The sequence below is a fragment of the Perognathus longimembris genome, chromosome 3 (genome assembly GCF_023159225.1).
Source record: "Perognathus longimembris pacificus isolate PPM17 chromosome 3, ASM2315922v1, whole genome shotgun sequence".
NCBI lineage: Eukaryota > Metazoa > Chordata > Mammalia > Rodentia > Heteromyidae > Perognathus > Perognathus longimembris.
The window spans coordinates 92967614-92983904 of NC_063163.1; the positions used below are offsets into that span (position 1 = coordinate 92967614).

The following is a 16291-nucleotide window of genomic DNA, read 5'->3' on the forward strand; positions in this document are numbered from 1 at the left end:
TCTTTTTTTTTTTTTGCTTGTTCTGTTTTTTGCCAGTCCTGGGGCTTGAACTTAGGACCTGAGCACGGTCCCTGGCTTCTTTTTGCTCAAGGCTAGCACTCTGCCACTTGAGCCACAGCGCCACTTCTGGCCATTTTCTGTATATGTGGTGCTGGGGAATCGAACCCAGGGCCTCATGTATATGAGGCAGGCACTCTTGCCACTAGGCCATATCCCCAGCCCCCCTGGCTTCTTTTTGCTCAAGGCTAGCACTCTACCGCTTAGCCACAACGCCACTTCTGGCTTTTGCTATATGTGTGGTGTTGAGGAATTGAACCCAGGGCCTCATGTATGCGAGGCAAGCACTCTATCACTAGGCCATATTCCCAGCCCTCATATAAAATTCTATTTGTCAGGTTTCTGTTGAATCATTTTTCAGTAGTTAGTTTCACCTCCCCCCTCCCAATCTTTTGGCATCTTGTTACTATAAAATGTGACAAGTTAATTCAGAGAAATATGTTTGACTATCCCTTTTAGGATGTGACCCTTGACCTAGTGGAATTAACTTTTAAGGATCAATATATTGGCCGAGGGGATATGTGGCGACTAAAGAAGAGTTTGGTAAGCTGTGACTTAAGAAAAAGTCTCGTATTTTTCCATTATTTGAATAATCCTTGTTACAGAGATTAAGAAGATCTAGTAAGAAGAGTATAAAATCATTTCTGATTTTAGTATCTTCAGACACTTACTGTAAACATGTTGCATCCTCTTCTATTCTCATAATAGTTGCTTTTGCTTATCTACATATTTTTATATATGTGTGTATATATATGTGCACATACATACACACATATTTACTCTGCATCTTAAGCTTTCAAGGGAAGTAACACTATTACTTTTGAAGGTGCTTTTGCTTTCCAACTGTCACTTGATTTCACTAGCTTCTTCTATTTCCTCCTAATGAATGGGTACTTATTATCTCTCATTTATAGATAGAAAACTGAGATGGAGAATCTAAGGGATTGCCCAAGGCTGGGTAGCTAATTAGCAGTTGACAGTAGGCTACAATCCTGATCCTTTGGCTTCTGGCACAGAGTGTTTTTCCCTGTGTCCTCTCCTACCTTCTCTCTTTCCTTTCCTTCTTCTTTTCTTCCTTCCTATTTGAGGTACTGGGGATTGAACCCAGGTCTTTTGCATGCTAGTCAAGAGCTCTAATGCTAAGCCACACCCTACCTCCATTTATTTGTTTCTAATGAACATTTTCAACTTAAAATGAATGATCAGACTAATCAGAGCTGTTACAAAAGAAAGTTGTTTTTGTTTATTTTTATTTTTTTATTTTTTTTCCAATCCTGGGGCTTGGAATAAGGGCCTGAGCACTGTCCCTGGCTTCATTTTGCTGAAGGCTAGCACTCTACCTCTTGAGCCATGGGACCAGTTCCGGCTTTTTCTGTTCATGTGGTGCAGTCTACTGCTAAGCCACATTCCCAGCCCCAGTTTTTTGTTTTTTTTCTTAAATTGATTTTTGCTGATCCTGGGGCTTGAACTCAGGACCTGACACTGTCCCTGAGCCTCTTTGTGCTCAAGGCTAGTGCTCTACCACTACAGCCATAATGCCACTTCTGGCTTCTTCTGAGTAGTTTATTGGAGATAAGAGTCTCATGGACTTTCCTACCTGGGCTGGCTTTGAACAGCAATTCTCAGATCTTAGCCTACTAGGTAGTAAGTATTACAGGCATAAGTCACTGGCTCATGGCTTATAAGTCTGATTTTGTTGTTGTTGGTTGTGGGGATTGAACTCAGGACCAGGGCATGAAGTTTTTATGTATTATGGATATCAATCCGGGTGCTTATGACTCAGACCTGTAATCCTAGCTACTTAGGAGACTGAGGTCTGAGGATCAATGGGGCAACATTTCCATACAATGTCATTTTTCAGGAGAAAAGCCTCATTGTTTTTTATTTGATAAGGAAAATTTCCATTCCATAAAATGAGAAAGTGAGAAATAAGGCTGGGAGAATTACTTAGAGTTACTGATGGAGCACTTGCTTAGATGTGTGAAGCCCTGGGTTGGATTCCCAGCATGCCAAGAGGAAAGCACAGGTTGCCACTAGTACTTTACTATTGTCTATTTTTGCCCAATTCTTACCCACTTATTATTATATCTGCCCCAGCAGGTTTTTCCTTGGGGTACATTTATTACTCCCATGCCAATTGAACTTTGGGTTGTTAAGAGAGATCAGAAAGCCAGCAGACCTTGGTTGTGACTTTTTATAGCTATGACCAAGCTGAGTCTTTTTTTTTTTCCCCCTTTAGGTGAGCACATGTGCTTATATCACCCAGAAGGTAGAATTTGCTGGTATCAGGTAGGTATATCATTTTGGACATATCAGGTGTTAAATACAAGTAGGATTTAGTGCAGGAATTGGGCTTGAGGCATATAGATAGCTATGTAATAAGAATTACAAAAATGTGAAAGACTGGAATATTAAAACACAAACAGTGAAATAAAAAATGTGATCGTGGGCTGGGGATATAGCCTAGTGGCAAGAGTGCCTGCCTCGGATACACGAGGCCCTAGGTTCGATTCCCCAGCACCACATATACAGAAAAAACGGCCAGAAGCGGCGCTGTGGCTCAAGTGGCAGAGTGCTAGCCTTGAGCGGGAAGAGGCCAGGGACAGTGCTCAGGCCCTGAGTCCAAGGCCCAGGACTGGCCAAAAAAAAAAAAAAAGAAATGTGATCGTGGTCTGGGAATATGGCCTAGTGGCAAGAATGCTTGCCTCCTACACATGAAGCTCTCGGTTGGATTCCCCAGCACCACATATATGGAAAACGGCCAGAAGGGGCGCTGTGGCTCAGGTGGCAGAGTGCTAGCCTTGAGCTGGAAGAAGCCAGGGACAGTGCTCAGGCCCTGAGTCCAAGGCCCAGGACTGGCCAAAAAAAAAAAAAAAGAAAGAAATGTGATCGTAGTTTTTTTTTTTTTGCCAGTCCTGGGCTTGAGCACCATCCCTGGCTTCTTTTTGCTCTCTGCCACTTGAGCCACAGTGCCACTTCTGGCTGTTTTCTATATATGTGGTGCTGGGGAATTGAACCCAGGGCTTCATGTATACGAGGCAAGCACTCTTGCCACTAGGCCATATTCCCAGCCCATGATCATAGTTTTAATTTTTTTTTTTTTTTTGGTGCTGGACCTGGGGTTTGCACTTAGGACCCATGTCTTTGTCCCTGAGCACCTCCTCCTCCTCCCTCCTCCTCCCTCCTCCTCCTCCTCCTCCTCCTCCTCCTCCTCCTCCTCCTCCTCCTCCTCCTCCTCCTCTTCCTCCTTTTTTTTTTTTTTTTTTTTTTTTTTGCCAGTTCTGGGGCTTGAGGCACTGTTCCTGAGATTCTTTTGCTCAAGGCTATCACTCTACCACTTGAACCCAGTGCCATTTCTGGCTTTTTCAGTTTATATGGTACTGAGGAATTGAACCCAGGGCTTCATGTGTGCTAGATATGTATTCTTCCACTAAGCCACATTCCCAGCCCTAAGAGACTTTTTGAGGTCCTTCCTTCTGTTGGTGCTGGAGATGAAGCCCCCGGCTTTGTACATGCTAGGCAAGTACTCTGCCACACTGAGCTACATCCCCAGCACCAGAATCCTTTTTGAATTCAAAGAGTACAGCATGAGGGACTGGGAATATGGCCTAGTGGTAGAGTGCTTGCCTCACATACATGAAGCCCTGTGTTCAATTCCTCAGCACCACATATATAGAAAAAAACAGAAGTGGTGCTGTGGCTCAAGTGGTAGAGTGCTAGCCTTGAGCAAAAAACAGCCAGGGACAGTACTCAGGCCCTGAGTCCAAGCCCCAGGACTGGAAAAAAAAAAAAGAGTAAAATGGTACATTCAAATGGTACAAAAATGTACATCATATAATAAAATCTTATGCAAATGGAATTTGAATCTTTCCTGAAATTCACTGTTGTATGCACAGGTGTATTTGTATCTAGTGAACTCATTTTTAGTGTTGCTGATTATTGGGTATAAATGATGTAGTCCTCTATTTGTCATGCTTCCCATCAACTTTTTACCAACTGACTTCATTTGTGATTGCTGCCAAATGGCAATTTTCTAATTTAGTTATTCCTTCCATATTTGCTAACCAGAATCCTTTTGTAAGGAACAGTTTGACATCAACCAGTAATATTGATTCACCTGAAATACTGATCCTAAAAGAAAGAGGTCTGGACACATGATTCAAGTGGTAGAGAATTTGCCTATCATATATGAGACCCTGGCTTCAATCCATAGTGTAAAGAAATAAAGATAAATTTATATTCTGCTTTTTCTTTATATTGTATAGATCTTTTTGTTTTTGCTAAAAGAAAAGATAAAGGATTCTCTTTTGTTTTCCCCAACAAGTTTTTTGGGTTCAGATTCTTTTTAAAAATTCAAGCAGTGGGATGGGGGAGGGAATTGGGGAGGGCGGAACATGGGAGAAAAATGAGGGAGAAGGCAACAAGTTTGATAAGAAATGTGCTCACTCCTTTATGTACTAAACTAACCCCTCTGTATACCACTTTGACAATAAATTAATTTTAAAAAAGAATATGAAGAAAAGAAAAAGAATTCAAGTAGTGAAAGCGTAACTTAAGAAGTGACTAAGTTCATATTATAACATGCAATCTAGATTAATGCCACCAGTATCATAAGGCAGTCTCTGCCTGGTGGTGAGCCAGGGCCTAGGAAACGGTCTGTTCCTATGGTAACAGTCATTAGCTGTGACTGTGACTTGCTGTTGAGCAAAATGGATGGTTTAAAATCTTTCTGTCAAGGAAACAATTTTTTTTTGTAAATGTTTTAGACTTTGTGGACCTCATAGATCTCAGGTTTTTATTCATTGTGTGTGTGTGTGTATGAATTATTTCCTGAGCCAAGGGTATAGCTTAAATGAAAACAAAACAAAAAATAACAACAGAATAACAAAATTTCCATAGGAATTACCAGTTTTTTAGCTTATCAAGTCTTTTTATTGATGGTGTCTCATTTGATCTTCCCAGAGCTCCAGGAGGAATGGGGGAATAGGGCAGGATTTTGCAGATTCTTTTTTTTTTTTTTTTTGCCAGTCCTGGGCCTTGGACTCAGGGCCTGAGCACTGTCCCTGGCTTCTTTTTGTTCAAGGCTAGCACTCTGCCACTTGAGCCATAATGCCACTTCTGGCCATTTCCTATATATGTGGTGCTGGGGAATTGAACACAGGGCTTCATGTATACGAGGTAAGCACTCTTGCCATTAGGCCATATCCCGAGCCCCTTGCAGATTCTATAAGTTAGAAATTCTGCTCATGGAGCTGTCTTTGGGAATGTATGAGCTGATCAGATCATTCAGATATAAGTATCAGGGGCTGGGGATATGGCCTAGTGGCAAGAGCGCTTGACTCGTATACATGAAGCCCTGGGTTCAATTCCCCAGCACCACATATATAGAAAATGGCCAGAAGTGGCGCTGTGGCTCAAGTGGCAGAGTGCTAGCCTTGAGCAAAAGAAAGCCAGGGACAGTGCTCATGCCCTGAGTCCAAGCCCCAGGAATGGCCAAAAAAAAAAAAGATATAAGTATCAGACCAGAAGTAGCCCACTGGAAATTACTCTTATCTACTTTTGGTTTCAAGCAAGGAATGTGATAACTTGTTTGTGTGTTCCCTTTCAGGGCACAGGCTGGTGAGCTGTGGGTAAAGAATGAGAAAGTCATGTGTGGTTATATCAGTGAAGATACCAGGGTAAGATTTATGAAATGACTGTTTTGGTTTCTTTCCCCCATATTACTATATCTAAATCCTGAAATCAAAACAAAGAAACAAAAACCTTGGGATAATTATTCCTTGCCACAGTGGAAGTAGAGTCAAAGACCTCTACGGTTCCCATGTCTTACAGTTGAAACTCTTGGAGAATGGTCTGTATTTTCTTTTTCTGAGTGAGTCTATTTAATATTATGCATAGATTCTGGGTGCTGGTGGCTCATTCCTATAATCCTAGCTACTGGGAAGGCTGAAATCTGGAAGATTATAGTTTGAGGTCAATCCAAGCAGAAAAGTTTGTGAGACTCCATCTCTAAAATAACCATTATGCCAGGTTCTGGTGGCTCATGCCTGTAATCTTAGCTACTCAGGAGGCTGAAATCTGAGGATTGAAGTTCAAATCCAGAGCAGGAAAGTCCAGCAGGAAAGTCTGTGAGACTCTTATCTCCATTTAGCCACCAGAAAACCAGAAGAAGTGACTCTGTGGCTCAAAGTGGTAGAGCACTAGCCTTGAGCTGAAGAGCTCAGGGACAACGCCCAGGACCAAGCCCCAAGACCAACAAAATAAATAAAACAAACAACTAATATAAAGCAAGACAAAAGATGTGGCTCATGTTGTAGAGTACAAGCAAGCAAGGTGAGCAAATGAAAGTGAGGCCCAGAGTTCAAACACCAGTATTGCAGATAAGTAAATAAATATATTTTCAGAAATAAATATACACACATTTGCGTAAGTATCAGATTCTGCATCATGAAGAAAGACCATTGAAAAGGAATCCCTTCTTTGGCTACCTGTTGTAGTTAAAAGAATCCAAATTGAGCAGCTATGAACATTACTCATGCTGGCGAACCTCTTTTTTCTTGTCCCCTTTTCTTTACCTGTCTTGAGAGCTGAACTTCTCAAGTAGGGTGGTTTTTCCTCCCCAGTAGTCTTGGCAATGTCTAGAGTTATTTGTGATTGTTATAACAAAGGAATTGTGCCACTGACATCCTTCAAAGATTCTTTTTTTTTTTTTTTTTTTTTTTTTTTTTTTTTTTTTTGGCCAGTCCTGGGCCTTGGACTCAGGGCCTGAGCACTGTCCCTGGCTTCTTCCCGCTCAAGGCTAGCACTCTGCCACTTGAGCCACAGCGCCACTTCTGGCCGTTTTCTGTATATGTGGTGCTGGGGAATCGAACCTAGGGCCTCGTGTATCCGAGGCAGGCACTCTTGCCACTAGGCTATATCCCCAGCCCCAAAGATTCTTTACATATGCTGCAGGTACTGTATAGGTCACAGAACGTAGACATGCTTCGTCAAAAAGTGGGAGGATATCTTGAACATAGTCCAGTGATGTGGAGCAGTCATCCCTGGCTCCTACTCCTGAAGTGCTGGTTTTACTCTCCAGCCTCTACCATATACATCTTAACACCCAGAAATGTCTCTAGACATTGCCAGATCTGCTGAGGGGATACAGTCAAAACATGGCTATGTATATTTTATTCTAAGTAGTATACTGTGTTTCACCTTCCTTATTGTATATTTATTTTCTGTTCTTGATTACTGTTATTATTATTTTGGGATTGTTGTTGTCAGTTATGGAACTTGAACCCAGAACCTCAGTGCTGCCCCTGGGCTTTTTCGCTCAAGGTTAGTGCTCTACCACTTTGAGCCACAGTACTACTTCCTTTTCTTTTTAAATTTAAATTTAAATTAAAAAAATTTTTGGGGCTGGGGATATTGCCTAGTGGCAAGAGTGCCTGCCTCATATACATGAGGCCCTGGGTTCGATTCCCCAGCACCACATATACAGAAAATGGCCAGAAGTGGCGCTGTGGCTCAAGTGGCAGAGTGCTAGCCTTGAGCAAAAAGAAGCCAGGGACAGTGCTCAGGCCCTGAGTCCAAGCCCCAGGACTGGCCAAAAAAAAAAAAAAATTTGTTCTTACATTCATTCATTCATTCACTTATTCATTGGCAGTAGTGAGGACTGAACTTAGTTTTGCTTGGGATTGCAGACATTTGCCACCACACTCAACTAATACTAAACATTAAATGTATGATTCAGAGTGTCTCTGTTGGCTCTTACAGGTGTTTTACCAGTCCTGGGGCCTGGACTCAGGGCCTGAACACTGTCCTTAGCTTCTTTTTGCTCAAGGCTAGCACTCTACCACTTGAGCCACAGCACCACTTCTGGCTTTTTCTATACATGTGGTGCTGAGGAATCGAACCTAGGGCTTCATGTATGTGAGGCAAGCACTCTACCACTAGGCCATATTCCTAGCCCAGCCAGATTTATTTTTATATAAGGAATAAGTAGGATGTAGTGATACACATATAATCCCAGCTCATAGCACTTGGGTGCCTCAGGCAGGAGAATCTTGCATTTGAAGCCAGCCTGAGTTATATAGTAAGATTTTAATTGTTTTTTAGAGAAAAAAATGCCAACAATGGTGGCTCCTGCCTGTAATCCTAGCTACTTAGGAGGCTGCGACCCAAGGATCACAGTTTGAAGCCAGCCCAGGCAGGGGAGTCTGTGAAACTCTAATCTCTACGTAACTACCCCAAAACTGGAAGCAGAGCTGTGGTTCAAAGTGGTAGAGCGCTAGCGCTAGCCTTGAACACAAAAGCTCAGGGACAGTACCCAGGCTCTAAGTTCAAGCCCTATGACTGACCAAAAGAAAAAAAGAGAAGAAAACAGTGCTGAGGGTGTAGGTCAATGGTAGCATGTTGCCTACTATGTGTGAGGTCCTGGGTTCCATTCTACTATTGAAAACTATAACAAAACCAAACAAAACAATAAGAAAGCAATAAAAGTGAGACTGAAAAATAATAAAAGAAAAAAGAAAAAAATAGTGGAGGGCTAGAGACATGGCTCAACTGACAGAGTGCTTGCCTAGGAAGCATAAGGCCCTAGGGGAAAAAAAAGCAAACGAAAGGCACCCAAATCGCACATGTTCAGAGGTAATATTTTCAACATTTTCTTTCCTCCTAGTCTTCATGTTTCTTTTGTGTGTGTATTTGTGGTGGGGAGGGGTGGCTTGAACTCAGGGCTGTCGCTGAACCTCTTTGTGCTCAAGGCTAATTCTCCACCACTTGGGCCACAGCACTACTTCCAGGTTTTGAGTAGTTTTTTGGAGATAAGAGTCTCATGGAGACTTTTCTGCCGAGGTTAGCTTTGAACCACAATCCTCAGATCTTAGCCTCTTGGGTCTCTAGGATTACAGGAGTGAGCCAATGACATCTGACTTTCTGATGTTTCTGTATATTAGAGAAGGAGGGTGAATTACTGTTACCTAACTTATGACCCAGTGCCTAGAGAAAGCCCAGGGTGGATATCTTTGAAGAACTTCTCTCTTTAAGGAGCCAGGTCTATAATAAACTAAAGGAGTCAGAGATTTGCATTCCGCTTTCCTGCCAGACCTCTTCAAAGTTTCAGGGAGGAGGGACAGGCTGGATAAGTGCTTTGTGGTAAAGTACACAGAGCCAAAATACCTCTTATGTTTTTCCTTGAGGCAGTCTGAACAAAGGGAAGGTATGATATGAATTAAAATTTATTAGACTGGCAACTCATCCTTTGGCATGTCTTTGTTTAAACTCTGCCTCCATAATGCAGTTTTTGTGTTTTTCCCAGCCAAATTCACTACATTTCTTGTGTGCGTCTTCACGGAACATTTGTATGAGTTACAATATAGTGTTCTTCCTTATCTAATGTTACAATAAGCTCCAAGATAGCAGGGATTGGTTATATACATTTTCCAAATGCTGGTGGCTCACACCTGTAATCCTAACTACTCAGGAGGCTGAGATCTGAGGATCACAATTCAAAGCCAGCTTGGGCAGGAAAATCCATGATACTCTTATCTCCAGTTAACCACCAGAAAACTGAAAGTGGTACAGTGGCTCAAGTGGTAGAGACCTAGCCTTGAGTTGAAGAGCTCAGGGACAGTGCCCAGGCCCAGAGTTCAATCCTCACAACCAACAAAAAAGATAGCATGGGTCAGATCTTATAGCCTTTGTAACTCTTTAATTAGTATATTAGTGTAGATGATGATGCTTGGATTCTAGGCCTTGATCTCTCCCTTAGCTTTGTTCTACCATTTAAACCACTCCTTCACTTCTGCTTTTTGCTGGTTAATTGGAGATTAACCTACAAATCCTGGATTTGTCTGCTTAAGTTGGCTTAGAACCTTGATTCTTAGATTTCAGCCTACTGAAATCTAGGATAATAGTTGTGACCTACACATGCCTCAGCAACTAAATGAAAAAAAATATGGCGCTGGGAATATGGCCTAGTGGCAAGAGTGCTTGCCTCCCATACATGAAGCCCTGTGTTCAATTCCCCAGCACCACATATATAGAAAATAGCCAGAAGTGGTGCTGTGGCTCAAGTGGCAGAGTGCTAGCCTTGAGCAAAAAGAAGCCAGGGACAGTGCTCAAGCCCTGAATCCGAGCCTCAGGATTGACCCCCCCCCCCCAAAAAAAAAAAGTGGATGAAGCTTGCTTTTAGAAGTCTTACATCACAATTAATAGATTTGTTTTTGTTTATTTTTTGCAGCTTCTGGAGCTGAGCTCCAGGGCCCGGGTACTGTCTCTGAGCTTTGGTTGCTCAAGGCTGCCTATCATTTGAATCACAGTCTACTTCTAGCTTTGGTGTGGTTAACTAGAGATAAGAGACTCACAGACTTTTCTGCCCAAGTTGGGTTTGAACCACCATCCTCAGATCTCAGCCACTTGAATAGGTGTCTGGCTTAGACTTTATTTTTATTAATTGTGGTCTTGAACTCAGGGCCTGGGCACTCCCTATGAGCTCTTTTGCTCAAGGCTAGCTGTTGTGCCAAGTCGCAAGACCACCCCCAAGAAGACCACCGAGATTCAGACACTCCGAAATGCAACAGCAAGGCAAGGCTTTATTTAACGAGCTGCCAACTCGGGCCTCGTCCTACCCACCGACACAGCGGAGGTTAGGAGGAAGCCCGGAGCTGTGATTACACAGGGCTTTTAAAGGCAAAGAACAAGGTTACAACAATCAGCTGTGCAAGCAAGATTAGAACACAGGTACAAATCTGATTGGCTCAGGGTTCGATTCTAAAATGTGGTTCACGTGGTGGGGCCTGACTTCAAAGTCTGGCACCTCATAGCATTCTACCACTTTGAGCCACAGCTCCACTTCTGTTTTTTTTTTTTTTTCCTGGTGCTTCTTTTTGCTCAAGGCTAGCACTCTGCCACTTGAGCCACAGTGCTACTTCTGGTCATTTTCTATATATGTGGTGCTGGGGAATTGAACCCAGGGCTTCATGTACGGGAGGCAAGCACTCTTGCCACTAGGCCATATTCCCAGCCCACTCCACTTCTGGTTTTGAGCGGTTAATTAGAGATAAGAGTCTCACAGACTTTCATGCGCTTTGAATCACAATCCTCAGATCTCAGCCTCCTTGAGTTGATAGTATTTTAGGCATGAGCCACTGGTGCTGAGATTTTTTTTTTTAGATATTGGTGAGAAATACAAATTTTAGCCAGGAGCTATCACACCAAGTTTTTTTTTTCCTGCCAGTCCTGGGGCTTGGACTCAAGGCTTGAGCACTGTCCCTGAGCTTCTTTTTGCTCAAGGCTAGCACTCTACCACTTTGAGCACCACTTCTGGCTTTTTCTGTTTATGTGGTGCTGAGGAATCGAACCCAGGACTTCGTGCATACTAGGCAAACACTCTACCACTAAGCCACTTTCCGAGCCTCACACACCAAGTTTTGAACTGGTTTCAAGGGTGTATGTAGTGTTAAGTATTATTTACATTGTTGTGAAACAATCTTTAGAAACAATATCACTTGCTTTTTAATACAATTCTGTTTTTTGTTTGTTTCAGGTGGTCTTCCGTTCTACGTCAGCTATGGTTTACATATTTATTCAGATGAGCTGTGAAATGTGGGATTTTGATATTTATGGTACCGTTCTTCATTCAGTACTGATTGTTATTGCCACTGGGGAAAGTTTTCTGGTTTCCCCAAGTTGGTATTTTGCAGTAAGCTCTTGCTATTGTTTATAGTTGTGTTTTGTTTCTAAAATAGATTATTTACTTATCTGTTATTTATTTATGTAAATTCCTGCTCTCCTTCCTTCCTTTTTTTTTTTGCCAGTCCTGGGCCTTAGACTCAGGGCTTGAGCCCTGTCCCTGGCTTCTTTTTGCTCAAGGCTAGCACTCTGCCACTTGAGCCACAGTGCCACTTCTGGCCATTTTCTATATATGTGGTGCTGGGGTATCGAACCCAGGGCTTCATGTATAGGAGGCAAGCACTCTTGCCACTAGTCCATATTCCCAGCCCCTCCTTCCTTCCTTCTTTTCTTTCTGCCTTTTTTTTCTTTCTTTTCTTTTTGCTAGTCCTGGGGCTTGAACTCAGGGTCTGGGCTCTGTCCCTGAGCCTTTCTGTGCTCAAGGCTAGCGCTCTACCACTTGAGCCACAGCACCATTTCTGGCTTTTTCTGCTTATGTGGTACTGAGGAATCGAACCCAGGGCTATATGCATGCTAGGCAAGCACTCTACCACTAAGCCATATTCCCATCCCTCTCTCTTTTGTCTTTTCCTTCCTTCCTTCCTTCCTTCCTTTCTTCCTTCCTTTCTTCCTTCCTTCCTTCCTTCCTTCTTTCTTTCTTGACAAGGTCTTGCTAAGTAGCCATTAATTTTTTATTTATTTTCTGTCACTCCCAGAAATAACCTAGTTTATTTCATTATAGTAGAATTATGACATCATGAGTAGAGGAATAAAAGTTCTGTGAGGTGCTGATCCTGAGTCTAAACACATGAACTTCGTGGTTCATATAGTCCAAATTTATTTTTAGAAGATTTTTCAAATTAAGTTTTGCTCTGAGTTAACAAGGTCATATGGACAACAAGAACTACAAGTGGTCATCTAGGAGAGGCTGGGTCTGCCAAATCATCTAGTACATTTTGGATATCACTGTGAAAATATCATTGGAGGTTGGGTTGTTTTCTCACCTTGAAGATACATTGTTTACCAGGCAAGCACTCTACCACTAGGCCATATTCCCAGCCCCTGAAGATACATTGTATTAGTTAATCATCTAGGCTTTTAAAATTTGATTTTTGTGGTTCTGGGGTTCAAACTCAGGGCCTCTTGCTTGCTCAACAGAGTCTCTACCCCTTGAATCTTGAAGGTGAACCACACCCTCAGCTCATTTGGCAATTTTTTTCAGACTTTGTATTTTACCTTGAAGCTGTGGCCTGTCAGTAAGGTAGATATTAAAGGTAGCTTGATGGGAAGACAGTTTTGTACATCTGGCTTTATTTAGAGAAGAAACTGCAAGAAATGAAGTTAGCCTTCACTTTCTGTTTCCTTTCAGGAGATCTGTATTTTGAGAAAGCTGTGAATGGTTTCCTTGCTGATTTGTTTACGAAGTGGAAGGTATGTTTCTTCTTACACTAATTTCATTGGTTAAAATTACTCAGTGCAGGGGCTGGGGATATAGCCTAGTGGCAAGAGTGCCTGCCTCGGATACACGAGGCCCTAGGTTCGATTCCCCAGCACCACATATACAGAAAACGGCCAGAAGCGGCGCTGTGGCTCAAGTGGCAGAGTGCTAGCCTTGAGCGGGAAGAAGCCAGGGACAGTGCTCAGGCCCTGAGTCCAAGGCCCAGGACTGGCAAAAAAAAAAAAAAAAAAAAATTACTCAGTGCAGGTTTTATTTACTTAGTTGGTCATGGGGCTTGAACTCTGGGCCTCGACACTGTTCCTGAGCAATTTAGCTCAAAGCTAGCTCTCTGCTACCTTGAGCCACAGTGCCACTTCTGGTTTTCTGGTGGTTAATTGGAGGTAAGAGTCTCACAGACTTTCCTGCCCTGGCTGGCTTTGAACTGCGATCCTCAGGTCTCAGCCTCCTGAGTAGCTAGGATTACTGGAGTGAACCAACAGTGCTCAGCTCAGGTTTTGTTTTTAGTACACCCCGACAATGCACTCATTCTTTTAATACACTTTTAAAAAATGAGTTAGTTTAGCTAAAATTCCAACTCTTGATTTAAATTACTTTAATCACCTTAACAAGATAAAGAATACTTATGAAAAACCCATAACTAGCATCATAGTGAATTGTGAGCAACTGTAAATTATTTCCTAAGATCAGGAATAAGGATGGTAGCTTTTCCAACTGATATCATACAATTGTACTAGAAATTGTAGATAGAGCAACTACATAAGAAAAAGAAATAAAAGAGATCTGAGTTGGAAAAGAAATAAAGCATTGTAATATTATAAGTGTTACAGGTGTTTTTTTCCTCCCACTGGTACTAGGGCGTGAACTCAGGGACTCACATTCTTGGCTTGGCTTTTTTGAACACAGCTGGCTCCCTTATTGCTTAAGCCATAGCTTCCCTTCCAGCTTTTTGCTGGTTAATTGGAGATGCGATTCTTTCTGATTTGTCTGCTTGGCCAGGTTTCAAACTATGATCCTTAGATCTCAGCCTTTTGATTTGTTTATTTGTTTTGTTTTTGTTGCCAGTCCTGGGGCATAGACTCAGGGCCTGAGCACTGTCCCTGGCTTCTTTTTGCTCAAGGCTAGCACTCTACCACTTGAGCCACAGCACCACTTCTGGCTTTTATCTGTATATGTGGTGCTGAGGAATCGAACCCAGAGCTTCATGTATATGTGGCGAGCACTCTACCACTAGGCCATATTCCCAGCCCCATGATCTCAGCCTTTTGAATAGTTAGGATTAAAGATGTAAGTCACCAGTGCCCAGTCCTTAAATATTTTATTTGTTGTTTTTTTGTGCCAGTCCTGGAGCTTGAACTCAGAGTCTGGGCACTGAGTTTTATTGCTCAAGACTAACGCTCTATAATTTCAACCATAGCTCCACTTCTAGCTTTTTGGTGGCTCATTGGGCATAAGAGTCTCATAGAAATTCCTGTCTGGGCTGGTTTTGACCCTTGATTTTCAGATCTCAGTCTTCTGAGTAGCTAAGATTACAGGCATGAGCCACCAGTGCCCAGCAAGATTTTTTATTAGTCCTGTATTGAGTAAAGTTTCAGGAAACAAACTTAATACACAAAATCTATTGAGCTTCTTTTCTGTATACTAGCAGTAGACAAACAAAAAAGGTACTTAGAAGATAGAAGTTGGAGGTATAGCTCAACTGGCAGAGAACTTGCTTAATAAACATGAGGTGCTGAGTTGAAGTCCCAATACTTCCCCAAAAGCAAACAACAAAACAAAATCCTGGACACTTGATACTTGACCTAGATTCAGCTTGAAAACCATCCTCCTGTTCAAAAGAGTACTTTAATGAAAATGTATTTCATACTGTGTTGTGGAACAGAGCATAAAGTTTGGGTTAAAACAAACTGCTTAAAATTATGGTTCTGCTCCAATTATCTTGTAGATCTTAGAGAATTACTTTATCTCCAATTTAGCTGATTTCCAAGGCTGCAAAAGGGAGATGATAATAGTCCCTATCTCCTCCATCATATAAGAATTGAGGGGGGCTGGGGATATGGCCTAGTGGCAAGAGTGCTTGCCTCGTATACATGAGGCCCTGGGTTCAATTCCCCAGCACCACATATACAGAAAACGGCCAGAAGTGTCGCTGTGGCTCAAGTGGCAGAGTGCTAGCCTTGAGCAAAAAGAAGCCAAGGACAGTGCTCAGGCCTTGAGTCCAAGCCCCAGGACTGGCCAAAAAAAAAAAAAAAAAAAAGAATTGAGAGGCGAGTCAGGCACTGGTGGATCACTCAAGTAATCCTAGTTATTCAGGAGGCAGAGATCTGAGGATTGAGGTGCAAAGCAAGCTCCAGGTAGGAGCCTGTGAGCCTTAAAAAAAATTTTTTTTTTTTGCCCATCCTTGAGCTTGGGACTCAGCCTGAACAGTGCTCCTGGTTTCTTTTTGCCCAAGGCTAGCACTCTGCCACTTGAGCCACAGTGCCACTTCTGGCCATTTTCTATATATGTGGTGCTGGGGAATTAAACCCAGGGCTTCATGTATGGGAGGTAGGCACTCTTACCATTAGTCCATATTCCCAGCCCCCTTCTGGCTTTTTCTGCTTATGTGGTGCAGAGGAATTGAATTCAGGGCTTCAAGCATGCTAGGCAAACACTCTACCACTAAGCTACATTCCCAGCTCCAGAGCCTGTTTATTGTTTTGTTTTTAAATTTTTTGTCTGTTGTAGGGCTTGAACTCAGTTGCTCAAGGTTAGTTCTCTATCACTTTGAGTCACAGGGCCACTTCCAGTTTTCTGATGGTTCATTGGAGATAAGAGTTTCATGGACTTTTCTGCCTGGACTGGCTTAGAAGAACCGTGATCCTCAGATCTCAGCCTCCTGAATAGCTAGGATTATAGGCAGGAGCCATCAGCGAGTAAGAGTCTGTGAGACTTTTTTTTTTTTTTTCCTTTTTGCCAGTCCTGGGGCTTGAACTCAGGGCCTAGGCACTGTCCCCAAGCTTCTTTTGCTTAAATCGAGCACTCTACCCCTTGAGCCACAGTGCCACACACTGTTATATGGTACTAAGGAATTGAACCCAGGGCTTCATGTATGCTAGGCAACCACTCTACCACTTAACC

General features: G+C 42.5%; 1 protein-coding gene across 9 annotated transcripts in view; it reads left to right on the plus strand.

Annotated features, from left to right (window-relative positions):
* Positions 1-16291, plus strand: part of Depdc5 (DEP domain containing 5, GATOR1 subcomplex subunit) — a 130058-nt gene that overhangs the window by 8217 nt on the left and 105550 nt on the right. For all 9 annotated transcript variants that reach the window (XM_048343357.1, XM_048343361.1, XM_048343358.1 and 6 more), the window contains exons 6-10: positions 517-600; positions 2297-2346; positions 5666-5735; positions 11591-11669; positions 13085-13146. In XM_048343357.1, coding sequence (XP_048199314.1) covers positions 517-600; positions 2297-2346; positions 5666-5735; positions 11591-11669; positions 13085-13146 — 345 coding nt within the window. The remainder of the gene's footprint in view (positions 1-516; positions 601-2296; positions 2347-5665; positions 5736-11590; positions 11670-13084; positions 13147-16291) is intronic.